This window comes from Australozyma saopauloensis, chromosome 7 (assembly GCF_035610405.1).
Source record: "Australozyma saopauloensis chromosome 7, complete sequence".
NCBI lineage: Eukaryota > Fungi > Ascomycota > Pichiomycetes > Serinales > Metschnikowiaceae > Australozyma > Australozyma saopauloensis.
This window is the reverse complement of record NC_086137.1, coordinates 345,200-358,822: the sequence shown is the minus strand read 5'-3', so window position 1 is coordinate 358,822 and position 13,623 is coordinate 345,200. Positions and strand designations below refer to the sequence as shown.

General features: G+C 47.9%; 6 protein-coding genes across 6 annotated transcripts; 3 read left to right on the top strand and 3 right to left on the bottom strand.

Moving 5' to 3' along the window:
• Positions 1-375: 375 nt before the first annotated feature.
• Positions 376-855, bottom strand: PUMCH_005101 (uncharacterized protein; the record flags this gene model as incomplete). Its single annotated transcript, XM_063024011.1, has 1 exon — positions 376-855. The coding sequence occupies one exon, from the start codon at positions 853-855 to the stop codon at positions 376-378; it is 480 nt and encodes a 159-aa protein (XP_062880081.1).
• Positions 856-2,436: 1,581 nt separating this feature from the next.
• PUMCH_005100 (uncharacterized protein) lies at positions 2,437-3,501 on the bottom strand (the record flags this gene model as incomplete). The annotated part of the gene is made up of 1 exon (XM_063024010.1): positions 2,437-3,501. One exon carries the CDS (start codon positions 3,499-3,501, stop codon positions 2,437-2,439), a length of 1,065 nt encoding a protein of 354 aa, XP_062880080.1.
• A 2,376-nt stretch (positions 3,502-5,877) lies between these two features.
• PUMCH_005099 (uncharacterized protein) lies at positions 5,878-7,440 on the top strand (the record flags this gene model as incomplete). The annotated part of the gene is made up of 1 exon (XM_063024009.1): positions 5,878-7,440. The coding sequence occupies one exon, from the start codon at positions 5,878-5,880 to the stop codon at positions 7,438-7,440; it is 1,563 nt and encodes a 520-aa protein (XP_062880079.1).
• Positions 7,441-8,056: 616 nt separating this feature from the next.
• On the top strand, positions 8,057-8,950 carry PUMCH_005098 (uncharacterized protein; the record flags this gene model as incomplete). Its single annotated transcript, XM_063024008.1, has 1 exon — positions 8,057-8,950. One exon carries the CDS (start codon positions 8,057-8,059, stop codon positions 8,948-8,950), a length of 894 nt encoding a protein of 297 aa, XP_062880078.1.
• Positions 8,951-9,225: 275 nt separating this feature from the next.
• On the top strand, positions 9,226-10,062 carry PUMCH_005097 (uncharacterized protein; the record flags this gene model as incomplete). The annotated part of the gene is made up of 1 exon (XM_063024007.1): positions 9,226-10,062. The coding sequence occupies one exon, from the start codon at positions 9,226-9,228 to the stop codon at positions 10,060-10,062; it is 837 nt and encodes a 278-aa protein (XP_062880077.1).
• A 276-nt stretch (positions 10,063-10,338) lies between these two features.
• On the bottom strand, positions 10,339-11,631 carry PUMCH_005096 (uncharacterized protein; the record flags this gene model as incomplete). Its single annotated transcript, XM_063024006.1, has 1 exon — positions 10,339-11,631. The coding sequence occupies one exon, from the start codon at positions 11,629-11,631 to the stop codon at positions 10,339-10,341; it is 1,293 nt and encodes a 430-aa protein (XP_062880076.1).
• Between the last annotated feature and the right edge of the window lie 1,992 nt (positions 11,632-13,623).

The following is a 13,623-nucleotide window of genomic DNA, read 5'->3' as shown; positions in this document are numbered from 1 at the left end:
AGACTGGCCTCTCGATCTGATTTGGCCTTTTCTGCTTCGATGATCTTCTGTTCTGTCTTCGTTCGATGTTCTCCACGTGGACCACCACGTTTCGGCCACTGAAATTACGGGCCGTTTATGCCCCTGGTTTCAGGTGTGTCACTATGCATGAATTTGCAGCCATTTGCATCTGAACCGGAAACAAGTTCGGAAACGTTCAGTTTGCGACAGATTTTACAGTTAAGCTCATTCTAATAAATTATGTCATTAATAATACTTAGAGCCATCAAACGCGGCTTTTTCTTTTCTTTCCTCGGACGCTTCTGTGGATATTAGAGCTTCCACTAGAATGCCCTTCTATAGGCGAATATTTTCCGTAATCCCATTCCCATAACCCTACAACAAAGTCTCACCAAGAGCGCAACGGCCAATGGCACATGCAGCGCTGACGGTGTCCAAGACGTGGGTCTCATTCTCAGCCAACAAGGGGTTGGTCTCCACAATGTCCAACGAGGCCAAAAGACCGGTCTGTGCGAGGTCCTCAGCAATGAACAAACCCTCTCTCAACGTCAAACCACCCTCAACACGGGTTCCGGTGGCAGGAACAAACGATGGGTCAATGGCGTCCACATCGTAGGACATGTGCACAGGGAACTTTCTGTCGGGGTTGACGGCATCCAAAGCCATGTCGACAACCTTACCAATACCATACTTGTCAACGTGGTACATGGTGAAAGCAGGAATGTTGTACTTTCTCAAGTAGTACTTCTCGCCGGCGTCCACGTCTCTCAAACCAATGTAGACGATCTTGTTGGCCTTCAACGCCTCAGGCACCCAAGAGTACTCTGGAGGGAAGGTGTGCTTGTCAATGCCCATAAGGAAAGACACAGGGCACCCATGCAAGTTACCAGACTCGGTGGTAATGGGAGAGTTGATGTCGGCGTGAGCATCGACCCAAAGAATACAGGTCTCTGGGTCTGCCTTCAAAGCGGCAGCAAGAGTAGCAGTGCCGATGGAGTGGTCGCCTCCAATGACAATGGGGAATCTGTCTTCTTCTCTGGCCTTCACGCAGGCAGCGTAAAGCAGCTTGTTGCACTCGTTGACAATGGCGCTGTTCTTCACGCCGAAGGAGTCTCTCTCCTCGGACTTCTTGGCTTCCAAGTCCAAGCCCTCCAATGGGTGGACCACCTCTGTTTGCCAGCCCAATTCCTCGATCTGTTTCTGGAAGCCATGCTTCAAGATGTATTCTGGACCTAGTTCAACACCGCCCTTGGATTGGCCGCCAGAGAATGGAGCGGTGACAATGGTGGCACGTTTGTTAGGGTGAAATTTGTATTGGACTGGATTGTTAGTAATAAAGAAGTTTGTGGAATCTCAACCAAAACAAGGAATCAGTCAATTTGGGGCGTGGAACCGACAATTGGCGAAAGGTATAGTGAAACAGAACGTCTATACACAAAACACCCATCGCTTCTTGTCCCCACCTCAACCGTAGAACCCTGCGATGATCATCGCGTAGCACATACCAGACATAGTTCTAAATTTGCAAACTATTTAAAATAGTAAAAGTGAATGCCCCCAGACAATCCGGCAACAGCGCCCTTTTATACGGCTACCTCCACCGCCAACAATCCCTCATGGGCAATACCGTGCGAGTCATCTGGGGTTCTTGTCGGTGCGTTTGCAACCGTAACGGAAGGAACTACCGGGAGGGCCACACTGGGATACCATCATCATCGTGCGCGTGCAGGAGATCTCTTGGGGCATGGACGTATCAAACGGAGCGCAATTTCCGAGCAAGCGCAGGAAAAGGCGTCCTTTTATATTTTTTTATTGTTGGCGACTCGCTCTGCATATCAGCTCGTCCAATTGTGTGCGTTGTCTCTTCCACGCTGGGGCTCGTTTGCGTCGGTGTGGGATTTGCAACCGCTGCCAATGTTTCAGGTGGTGAGGGGGGCGGGGTGTTTGCGCGCTGGCACTGCCAAACGTGTGTGCGCACGCTAACAGAAAGCTACTGCGAGGCCTAAATTTGGTGCGCGATAACGGTGGCCGTTTGTGGCCACCGCGCAAAACAATAGGAATATTACGCTTTGCGATAAGATAGTCTGCGCTGTGAGTAACAGGGTTGGAAGAACCAGCAGCACTACTTTGTTATTTTTTTTTGTGAATTGGTGGTTTGGGGGATGGGTTCGTGTCTAGTGGTGACAACTTACACTAGAGAGTTTGCACCCATTCTTGACAGATAGTGTAAATCAGCGCGCAACCAAAAACATCGTTGTTTACGAAAATACTTGTATCTGACTAATTGTAGGCCATTTAGAAATACTACACTTTATGGTTTGTTGAAAAAAAAATATATTTCTGCTAGTAGTGGAGGGTACGAGTAGATGAAGTAACGCTCAACGGAGATTTGTTGGAAACCGCCGTTCTAAAACTAGCACGAAGCAGCGACGTCCCTCATGTTCCGCGCGTCGGTCTCAAAACGAACGAGTCCATAAACAACGCTTCGCGAGGCGTGGCCACCACCTTGGGCCGCTCCCGAAGACCAAACGATCCTCGACGTCCCTTTGGAGGCAGGGTGCTGAGCTCACCCTCGTCCGAAGACGACAGGGCCTCGCTCATCTCCTCGTCCACCTCGAACGTGTTCATCAACGTCCAGCCCATCTTGGTGTAAAACGCCCGGTTGGCCTGGTTGGAAGACTCCAAGTAGCACCAGTGGTCGAGCATGTAGTTCTCCAAACAGTGGTTCATGAGCTTCTTGGCCAAACCCTGACCCTGCATCGAGGGAAGAATACCAATGTCACTCAAGTACCAGATGGGGTCGTCTTTGGTGATCGAGGAGCCAGAGGCAAGCATCCGTTCAAGAACAGAGTCTCGCTCGTTTTCGAGCTGACTGGTCACACAACGGGACACCTTCTGGCGGCATCGAGCCAAAGACTTGAATACATTGAACTTGATCGAGGTAGGGTGCATGTTGGCAAACGATGGCAACGAGTGAGGATAGTCGAAACACTCCTCTTGCTTGTCGTAGATCAATTTGTTCCAGCACGCCACACCCAAGAACGGAACACGCGAGAGGGCCAGTGGCTTCAAGCGCAGCTGGATCAACTCCAGCTCCAAATTGTTGTCCTTGATGACCACCACCAATCCACCGAGCGACATACATTCGTACACGTAGTACTCGAAGAAAGACACGAAAAGGTCGGCCTTTCGACGGATATGTTTCGACTCGCGCGCAGGATACTCGATCTTGGTGTTCAACACATAATTGCAGAATGGGTCCTTATCGAACGCCAATGCAAGGGTCTTGGCCACTCGACGATAGTCCAGAATTTGGACCGGCGAGGTGGAAATGTTTTGCAACTTTACCGGCGCAGGTTGCAACACCGAAATGTTGTTGTTAGAAATAGAGAGCAGTCTCAGGGGGCCAGGATTACATCCATTAATACCACCCTGAGACTGTGGCAGTCGCGGTTTTCGCTTAAAAGCAGATTCATGGTCTTCTTGAATGACAGAAAACATAATTGCTCATAACTTTCGGGTTGGTTTTGCTTTTCTTGTTTAAAAGGAATCGGTTCCAAACGACTTTGGCGCAGAAAACTGGGCTTGCAAGTGTATACAGATGTTTCAGAGAAAGTCCGATAAGATGAAACACACAGATGTTTCAGGTTACTAGAGGCAGCTACAGAAACAGGGTCAGGCACAGGCAGGAGACAGAGATTTGCTACGGGGGGAGTGTTCTAAGATTTGTTTTTCGGATCACAAAAAAGCAAACCTCAGAATATTTCTAAGATGATGAATCTTTTTTTTCTACTCATTTGGTGCGTGGTAGGGGGGGTATTTATATTTTGTTGGTCCGAGGGTCTGCAGGCGGTGTGACGCAGTCCCGATAAGCTTCTGCGGCCCTAGCGGATAAGAGTGGTCGGGGAACACCAAAAGAGGGAAGTTGGGGAGGTGGTAGCGTAAATCTGAGCACACGTCGGTAATTCCGGGACCGCGACCTAGAGCCGCGTCTCTGATTGGCCCGTCCCCTATTTTCCGTTGTTCTCACCTGCTGTATTCGTCTGACCCTCGCCTGTGGATGCTGATGCCGTTTGGTCTATCGCACCTTCCTATTTGGTCTAGTGCCGCCAGATGGAAACCAACGATGGAAGCTGAACTGATTCCATGGAATTTTCAGAGAAACAACATCGAATTCTTCTCGAAGTTCATGTTTCAATTATTTCTCGCGCCATGACGGAGCTTTGTGTCTTCTGGTTTTAATTGTGACTAAGGTGCTTTTCTCATGGCTACCCATTAGCGTATTTTCGGTCGGAAAGCTGTACGAAGGAATTGGTTTCAGCCGCCGGATTGGGATTGTCAAAGAGTCTTGCTGATTTCAGGGGCATGTGGGTCTGAGTTGGAAATCGGGTCTTGGCAACCGTTGCCTCCGGTTTTGAGTTTATTTGGAAAAATTTGGCAGATAGACCTTCGAATTTGTTGAGTATCAATTGACGGTAGTTGAGCAGGGCAATCACTCATTAAGGATGTCAATTGCACAACAATTGAACCACGATATTTTTGAAGGAGCTCAATTTTCTAGTACTTTTGGATGTCATAATAATCGAGTGTTCAGTGTCTTAAACACCTCATTGTGTCAGAGACATGACCTCGTCAGTCAACTGCTCAATTGCAGAATTCTTGGCCAAAACAACGGCATTTGTTTCAATATTTCCTCGAATATGACTGCACAACCACCAGAAAGTGAAGTTGTATGAATCATCAACTGATGTGGCTCGAGGGTGGCCAACACATCAGTGGCTAGCGCAATCAGTCAGAATATGATGGAAATTCTGCAAATTTGATCATATTTGGGAACTATTTGATTCAATTGTGTTTCAATAATGCATGAAAACAATTCGATGAGCAAATTGTGTCTCTACATAGATGAATCGTTACAAAGCCGACCTCATAGACATTAACATACAATCGACTACAAATTTGACGCTAAAAAATGGAAGAACACCCTCGAAATATGCCTCGGCGTTTTGCAATTCAAAGCCAAAATCGCTCACGACCCAAAGTCTTGGGACACATACCATCCCAAAACACAAAAGGTTCCTATATTCTTGCCTTCAGCCGCTGAAAGTAATCCCAACACTGCTTGACTATTAAATCATTAGAGCATAAAATTATGAATACAAAAAAAAAAAATAATTCGATGAATTGTATCCACCCGAGTAATTTCACTACCACACACACTACAATCGATGGCCAATTTCCGTCAATCTCATCTTTCTTGGCATCACAGATGCACCAATAAATCCTCCTGACCCGATCATAGAAATAGAAAACAATAAAAACGAAAAACCCTGAAAAAAATACTTAAATATACACCTTCATCCACATCTTCGCATTCTGCAGTTTCGTCAACCTCTCAATGTGTACTCTGGATCCACCCCCAACTCATGGTTCACCAACACCACCCAGCCATTCTTCCAAAAAAAACAAAAGAAAAGCTAATAGTAAAACCAAAACAAAATAATTGTCACTCGCACCTCCCGAAATTCTCCCTCACCCTGAACGTTTTCCCGTACCTTGGTTTATCATTTATCGCTCACGTGACCCAACGGCTCCCCCCAGAACAACCACTTTCACTCTCGCACAGGAAGTCCAGACTTCCTCCCTTTGCTTCTCTGTACCCTTGACTTTCCCACTTTCCATCGCCAATTTAGCCCCCTTCCTTCACTGTGACAGGGCTTCTACTTCCACATTCGTAATCCCCACCCAAAGAGCCGCTGTTGTACCGTTGCTGGATCGCATATTAGCATTTTTCCCACAACACACCTCACCCTCCTAAAAACACTATAAAAGGACACCTTTTCCCCCTCGCCTGCTTCCTTCTTCTTCATTTTCAAGATGGGTAATAGCCCTTCGAAACCAAAGAATGGGCTCCCGCTTTCGCGGACCGATACCGGGAACTCTGTTCGGTCGTCACGCCTGATTCGGTCCAGGATCTCTTTGTCCAACCTGACCAAGGATACGCCTCGCAACTTGAGCAGAAGGGGCCTGTCGCTGTCGCTACCGGCTGCTGCAGGGGACGTTTCCGATGCTGAGGGCGAGATTGACGGCGATGTGGCCGACGCATCTGGCATTCATGCGCTGATGGTCTCCATGGATCCAAAGGAACCAATTCTTATCCGCAGAAACACAAACGAGACAGACACAGACACGAGCGCGCGACTCAACATCTCGCATGACGCCTCGAATGATGCGGATGACTTCACGTCGCCGCTCTCGCGCTCCTCAACCAATCATTCGAACCGGAGCATCCGCTCAGGAGGCTACTCCACGCCGCTGGCTTCAGACACACTCAATGGTGCCGACGATCGTTCTGATGCCATTTCGGTGTCGTCGCGTCGCTCGGGCCGCTCCCTTTCCAGCTTTTCGTCGCTGTCAAGACGCAATCTGTCACGCGCACCCGAATTGTTCGGCGACCAACCGCAGGCGGCTAACATTATCGACATTGAAAATTTCATCCAGAGACTTCTCGACGCGGGCTACTCCGGGAAGCGTACTAAATTCGTGTGCTTGAAAAACCACGAGATCCAGCAGGTCTGCGCCAAAGCTCGCGAGTTGTTCTTGCTGCAACCATCCTTGTTGGAACTCTCACCACCTGTGAAAGTGGTCGGTGACGTTCATGGTCAGTATCTCGACCTCATTCGTATATTCACCAAGTGTGGCTTCCCGCCACTGACAAATTACTTGTTTTTGGGCGACTACGTGGATAGAGGCAAACAGTCCTTGGAAACCATCCTCCTTCTTCTCTGCTACAAAATCAAATACCCAGAAAACTTCTTCTTACTCCGGGGTAACCACGAATGTGCTAATGTGACCCGTGTGTATGGGTTCTACGACGAGTGTAAGAGAAGATGTAACATCAAGACCTGGAAGTTATTTATTGACACATTCAACACGTTGCCCATCGCGGCCATAGTCGCCGGCAAGATTTTCTGCGTGCATGGCGGACTCTCACCAGTCCTTAACACCATGGACGAGATCCGCAATATTGCCCGTCCCACAGACGTGCCCGACTTTGGATTACTTAACGATTTGCTATGGTCAGATCCAGCAGATACAATGAATGAATGGGAAGACAACGAGCGCGGTGTCTCGTATGTGTTCTCCAAAGTTGCCATCAACAAGTTCCTACAGAAATTTGGCTTTGACTTGGTTTGTCGAGCGCATATGGTGGTCGAAGACGGGTATGAATTTTTCAATGACCGAACGTTGGTGACCGTGTTCAGCGCGCCAAATTACTGTGGAGAATTCGACAATTGGGGTGCCGTGATGAGCGTCTCCGAAGAGTTGCTCTGTTCGTTCGAGCTTCTTGACCCATTAGACTCTGTCGCTTTGAAACAAGCCATGAAGAAGGGCAAGCAGGAGCGCAAGATCGCCCTGGCGCAGCAAAAGTACAACTAGCCAACCAACAACCAACCAACTAACTACACATGCATGTATATTGTTTAATGATGACCGAAAAGATTAATTTGCTTACGCATGATAGGTTTGATAAACCCATAGCTTCCACCCGTCCTGCAGGAATCATGATGGTCCCAAGCCTCCAAGCCTCCCTGTACACAGTAGTCAGTCGCCGAACCTTATTCTACAGCCAAGACATCTGAGTCGTAAATTAGACGCCTAAGCAGGCCAATTGCCGCCCAGCCCGATCTTGGATCGACCTACGACAGGAATAACGCTCTGAACTTTCCACTAATACATGTCATTTTTTTAACCTGGATGCACCACCTTCCTGTCTTATTTTTTTGGATCGACACCGCCAACATTCGCATGGATTTACAGCCTACATTCAGTCACTCGCACCATGGGTTAAAGTCATGTCTCACCTGCTGTCAGATGTGCAGCCGCAGCATCAGCCCGGATATAAAGAGCGGTAATTCCGGAACAACTCCAATCGATTCAACCTTACAACAAAACCAAAAGAATCACCAGTCACATATCTGCGAGTAGCCGATAAAACCACCACACAACCAATTTTCGTGCACTAGTTACTTCACTCTTGGACCATCTTAGTTTCATGGTCTCTTTATACAACCTCATCAAGCCGTCCAATTACGCTAGATCACTCTCAGATGAGGCAACAGAAAAATCTGGCGCCGAAAATGTACTTTCCAACCTCAATGATACCGTTGTTTCTATGAAATGGGGTGGCTCTCGAGGCGGTGGCAGTGGCAGTAGAGGCGGCAGCAGTGGCAGTAGAGGCGGCAGCAGTGGAAGTAGAGGTGGTAGCAGTGGTAGCAGTGGCAGCAGTGGCAGTAGTGGCAGCCGAGGCGGTAGTGGCAGCAGTGGCAGTAGTGGAAGCCGAGGCGGAAGCAGTGGTAGCAGTGGCAGCAGCGGCAGCAGTGGCAGCCGAGGCGGTAGTGGAGGATACAACAACTACAGAGGCGGCTACTACGGAGGATACTATCCACACCACCACCACCATTCAAATGGTACCAGCAGCAGCGGCCGGCATAATTCTGCTCGAGCCGGAAAGATTGCCGGCATTGTAATTGGCTCGATGGTTGGCTTTGTACTTCTCGTCATTTGCATCTCTGTTATTGTCAATAAATGTCGCAAACGCCGCTACAGAACAAAAAGCCGAGGTCAGAGCGGCTCCATAGAAGCATATCCGATGTCAGATCCAACGTACAACAACTACAATCACTACAGCAGTTACGGCAATTACGGCAACTACAGCAATACTGATGCTTATGGCAACTACGGCAAAACTGATAATTACGGCAACTACGGCAATTCCAACAATGACACAAAAGTTGCTGAAACTGGAAACACCAACATATTCCCAAATACTCCTGGCGCTACTGGCGGCGAATCGAAACAGGATAGCCCGTCCAACATTGTCACCGGAGAACCAGCCAGCAGACCCTCAATGGCATTATTTAAACACAGCCGCTCCGAGAACGCATAGTTATCATCGCTTTTTCGCATTCATCTACACTTCTGACATTTTCCAATTAGATTGTGCCCTGGAGGTAACCTACTTAACTTAGCATGAGTTTTGCATAAATTCCCCAAGCTTTTAACAAATACATACCTATTTACAAATATCAAGTAAATCAATTTCGTTTTCTATTATTTTTACCAATTCATCTCCTCCATCATTTTTCACTGTCTCTACACGATAGTGCATACATACAAACACCCTATGTGCACATAGAGGTTTTAAAGATATCAATATCAAACATGTCTACTGACAGAATAGCCCTACCGACAGAAAATTACGAACCTTATTATCGCTCGCTACAGGAGTTTTCCGCGACGGTCGAGGAAAACAGCCGTATTATAGGCCGCATAGCGCGTGTGATAGACGTAGACCTTGCCTACCCCAGTTCTAATGTTCTGACTCTCGAAACCGGCAGCAATGGTTTGGTTTTGGAGAAAAACGGCAACGACGATCAAACCGGCGGTACAGAAAACTTCAACGGCAGAGAGACGAGCGAAAACGGTCACGAACTGGCCGAATCAAACACTCTGAAATCCCCCTTCGAGTCTCTGTCCGAGACACAACAAGACGATTACCTAAGAGATTATCTCGACAACGTTCTAGACATCAAGGGTATATCTCTTGATGCAGACTTCCCTTTGGAAGGGATTGCGAACGAGAAAGTGAGGCTGTTGCTAGAAGATAACTATCGACTCACCGTACTCAAACGGATGAAACTACAAAAGAACCAAGCACTTCTAAAGATGTTGAGGGATTACGAGGTCCTCTTGTCACAGGTGATCATGCCGCGTCTTTCAAAAGAGGTGTCTGAACAAAATACGAAAACTTTACAAAACATAAACAAGATAGCTCTACCGGAAAGCCTGGCCCAGAGAAATCTGGTCTGGCTGAAATACTTGCAGTACACGGAGCAATTGGAGAAAATTCGGGGATTTGCAGAGTCCATGGAAGCAGTGTCGCTGGAGCTTCTCGAACCTCCAAGAATTGACCGTTTAGGAGCCGAACTTGGAATCGTTGGCAACGTTTTAGCTTACACGAACAAGAGGGAGAGAGGTGAATCTCCTTTCATTGTTTGATGCCACTTTATCGGCGACACTTTGTTAGTTTTAAATGACTAAAGAAAGGTACATAAGGCATTCACAATATACGATGAGATGATACATAATTTCCTTTGTCTTGGTACTACATTGTTTTTTTGATTGGTCATGAAGGCACATTCGATTACTTAAATATGTGGAATAGAAACTGAATCACCCGTTGGAGTGATTGGTCGAAGTGAATTATCAACTAGTGGCCACAGGCCATATGCTATGCCCAAATCGCCTCTAGACAAAGATTTAAATGTTTGAGATTTATGAAGCGAGTGCAACTTGGGAAGAGATCGTAGCAGATTCTTCGTTTGGAGAGACAGCTTCATCGGCATGATTGAGCATGTCTTGAAGCCAGCTTCTTCTTTGCTTGGTGATGTCCGATGATTTTTTGATCTCTGCAGCAGGCTCCATGGGTGAAGGAAGCTGAGTTGCCGAAGAGATGGTGGGTGTGAGATTGGTAGGTACAACGAGAGATGGTCTGGATGGCTGGGAGATAACTCCGTTGCCAGGACCATAGTTACATCCGTTGACCTTTGATGAAGGTTGAGCCATTGAACCAAATGAGAGGCGGAACAATGGTGATAATGGAGATTGCGTGCTGGGAGCTAAGTATGGTTTCATGGCTCCATCGTAGAAGGGAGCTCTACCTTGCAAAGGTCCTTGAGCCACTGGTGCACCTCCGTCGCTACGGCTGAGGCCCAATGGAATTGGCTGTGGTTGCTCATAAGAGCCAAAAGGCTTCATTGGGACGAGAGCCTGGTTCAAAGAAGCAGAATGACGGAGAGACGACGAAGAGGCAGCACCATAGTTGGGCGACCAGGCACCTGAGTAACCAGGCTGTTGCATGCCACTCATAGGGTCTACCGAACCGTTTCCGATATAGCTGTGTTGTAGGTGCTGATATCCCATAGAGTCAGAAGAAGGTCCAAAGGCAAATGCTGGAGGCATGCCAGACAGAGGGTCCACCATAGGAGGAGTCAAAAGTGTTGGCGCCTGGAAAGGAGGATGAAGAAAAGGAGTCAGTAACATGCGGTCATTAATGCGAGGAAGAGCACTCGACTTTGAGTAATTGATGGAAGGACATTGGCCAGGAGACAGCACAGACAGCTGCATCAGGTGCATCAGTGAGCTCAGAGCGCTCAGCACCAGCAGAATAGACAGGTGGTTGTTTCCAGCTGTATCCTGACTAGGCGTGACCACCAGCGAAGGCAGCGAAGGTCCAGATTGCGAGTTTGAGCTTTGCAATTGAACTGGCGATGCGGCCGCAGGAATCTTAGCATTTGGAGTCTGTCTCACCGGAGGCTCTGCTCCATTCCTCAGGTCCAAGTAATTCTCGTAGGCATGTACAGTCTGTTTGTGTTGACGAAGATTGTCAAGTCTCGAAAAGTTCTTTGCACAGTGAGAGCAAGCAAAAGGTCTCTCGCCAGTGTGTTTTCTTCTGTGACGGGCAAGATGTTCCGAACGGGTGAACAGTTTACTGCAGTTTGGAAAGCCAGTGCATTGGAACACTCTTCCCTTAGAGTTTCTCTTCGGTTTAATTTCCTTCGAAGACATTAGAATAAATTGGATTCCAAATTGTCAAAATGACGTTTTGTCTGATGATGTAGTATCAAAATTTCAAAGTAACTGTACTGGTTCACTGAAAGACAAGCCCACAGAGTGAAACAGATCAAGCAGATACAGAAAAGATGAAACAAAAGTAGAATAGGCTTCGACAACCTTAATTGATATGATTTCTTTATCGATTCGTATCGTTTCCCCTCAAGTTCAACGATGTTCACTATTGACTAGATCCAGACGAAGTGTTACCCTGGCACGAGCAGCTGGTAATATACCCACACAAATGGCACAAAGTGGTGCAAGCAACAGAACGAACAGCTTTCTAGACTAAAAAGGCGATGTTCCGGAACCTAGAGCTTCAGGTTAGTAGATTGACCAGTGTTCGCAGACCTACGAAAAGTGTTCAGAACAGCAGCACGCCCCATCTATATATTCTGCTGGAAAACGCTCCCAACCCAGCTTCCCTGATTGGGATGTGGGACCAATGTGGGGCGGGACTGGGCCTGACTAAACATGCATCTTGGCAGAGCTAGGTTTCGGCGAATTGGCTATCCAACCAGGGGCCGGCAGGGGTGATGCATGGTGCCAGGCGGGTGTGTATGTAGGGCGCTTGGCGGCTAAGAGACCACAGCGAAACGCCTTTCTTCAATCTGGGGAATGTAGCTCGAGATGGGGAGTTGTTTTCGAATAATGGAGGGATTGAAGATATATTGTACTACAGGAGCTTTGGCTTTATACTGTCCGAGTCAGGTCTGTGGGAGGCATTCTCTGGCCTGCCACCGTCAAATGTGTCTGTTCGTGTGGGTGGGCATGTACTCATAACCCCACGAGCGTGGCGTCACTGCAGGGCCATTCTTGAATGTCACGTCTGCAGATACGGGGGATCCTGCAGTCCTACGCCGTACTTCGAGTATTACCTAGCAACAGCTACTGTATTGCCAGCAATAGCCGCCGCGCAGTGGCAGATTTGGACTGTCTCCCCGTGAGTCCAGAAGACATGACGGGGAGGGCGAAAAGAACACAGCGATGCATGGGCGGTGCAAGTGTGGGAGCAGCCTAGTTTGCATTGCTTAGGTCCAGGCAGAGCATCTCCGAAGCGCACATTTCAACGTCTGAAAGTGCGGTAATTTCTTCTGGGGTGTCTGCTCGGTCGCCAAACAAACGCCCCGATTCTAAGCGCCAGGCTTCTATCGGATGTCCTAAAACGGTAGTGTCGAGTATTTACCCCTGGTGCAAGCAGAGTTTGCCAGTATTTCCTGCACACAGATACCGGTGGAACAAGAAGCATTGTACGGATTACGAAGATGAATACGAGCACGTTACCTAGCCGCACCTGGCAGCAACGGGTGGAATCAGGGCTAAAGTGGCATACCATCACACATTTGCGATTGAATGAGATTCGACAGAATACATAATTCACACTATAATCCCTAAGTAATCTTCAGCCGAGACTCACCACCCAGCACCAGTTCTGGAACTAGAAACATCCGGCATAGGCAGTACCAGAGGTGCAATTGTCATCTGCAAGCACCAGTGCGCGAAACATATAGAAAGGGGATGTCTCGGTCCGATGAATTGATTGGCTAAGAGCCTGTTTCGGAGTGACTTCCCACACGTTGGAAGGGCTCTCGGCTTCTCGCATGTACTTCAATCTCTCTCAAATCATTTTCTGCGGCTCTACTGTGCAACGCGAAGGCAGCGAACTCTTTATGGTGCAGCGCCCTGGGGTCTGCTAATCTTAATATACGAGTGCGCGAGAAGGGCTGCAGAATAGGGGCCATGGGGGATGTTAAAAGTGCTGAATCTAAACAGAGAGTGCATTTGATTCAGTGTTCTTCGACTGAAGCATAAGTGACCGTTAAAAATATCTACACCTTACCCCTTCAAGATCAGTTTCTCCTTTAATCCCCATATGTATCACATTCCTAACATAAGCACTACCTCGTAATTTCACAAGGAGGCGCGGTTGTACCTGCAGATACCACT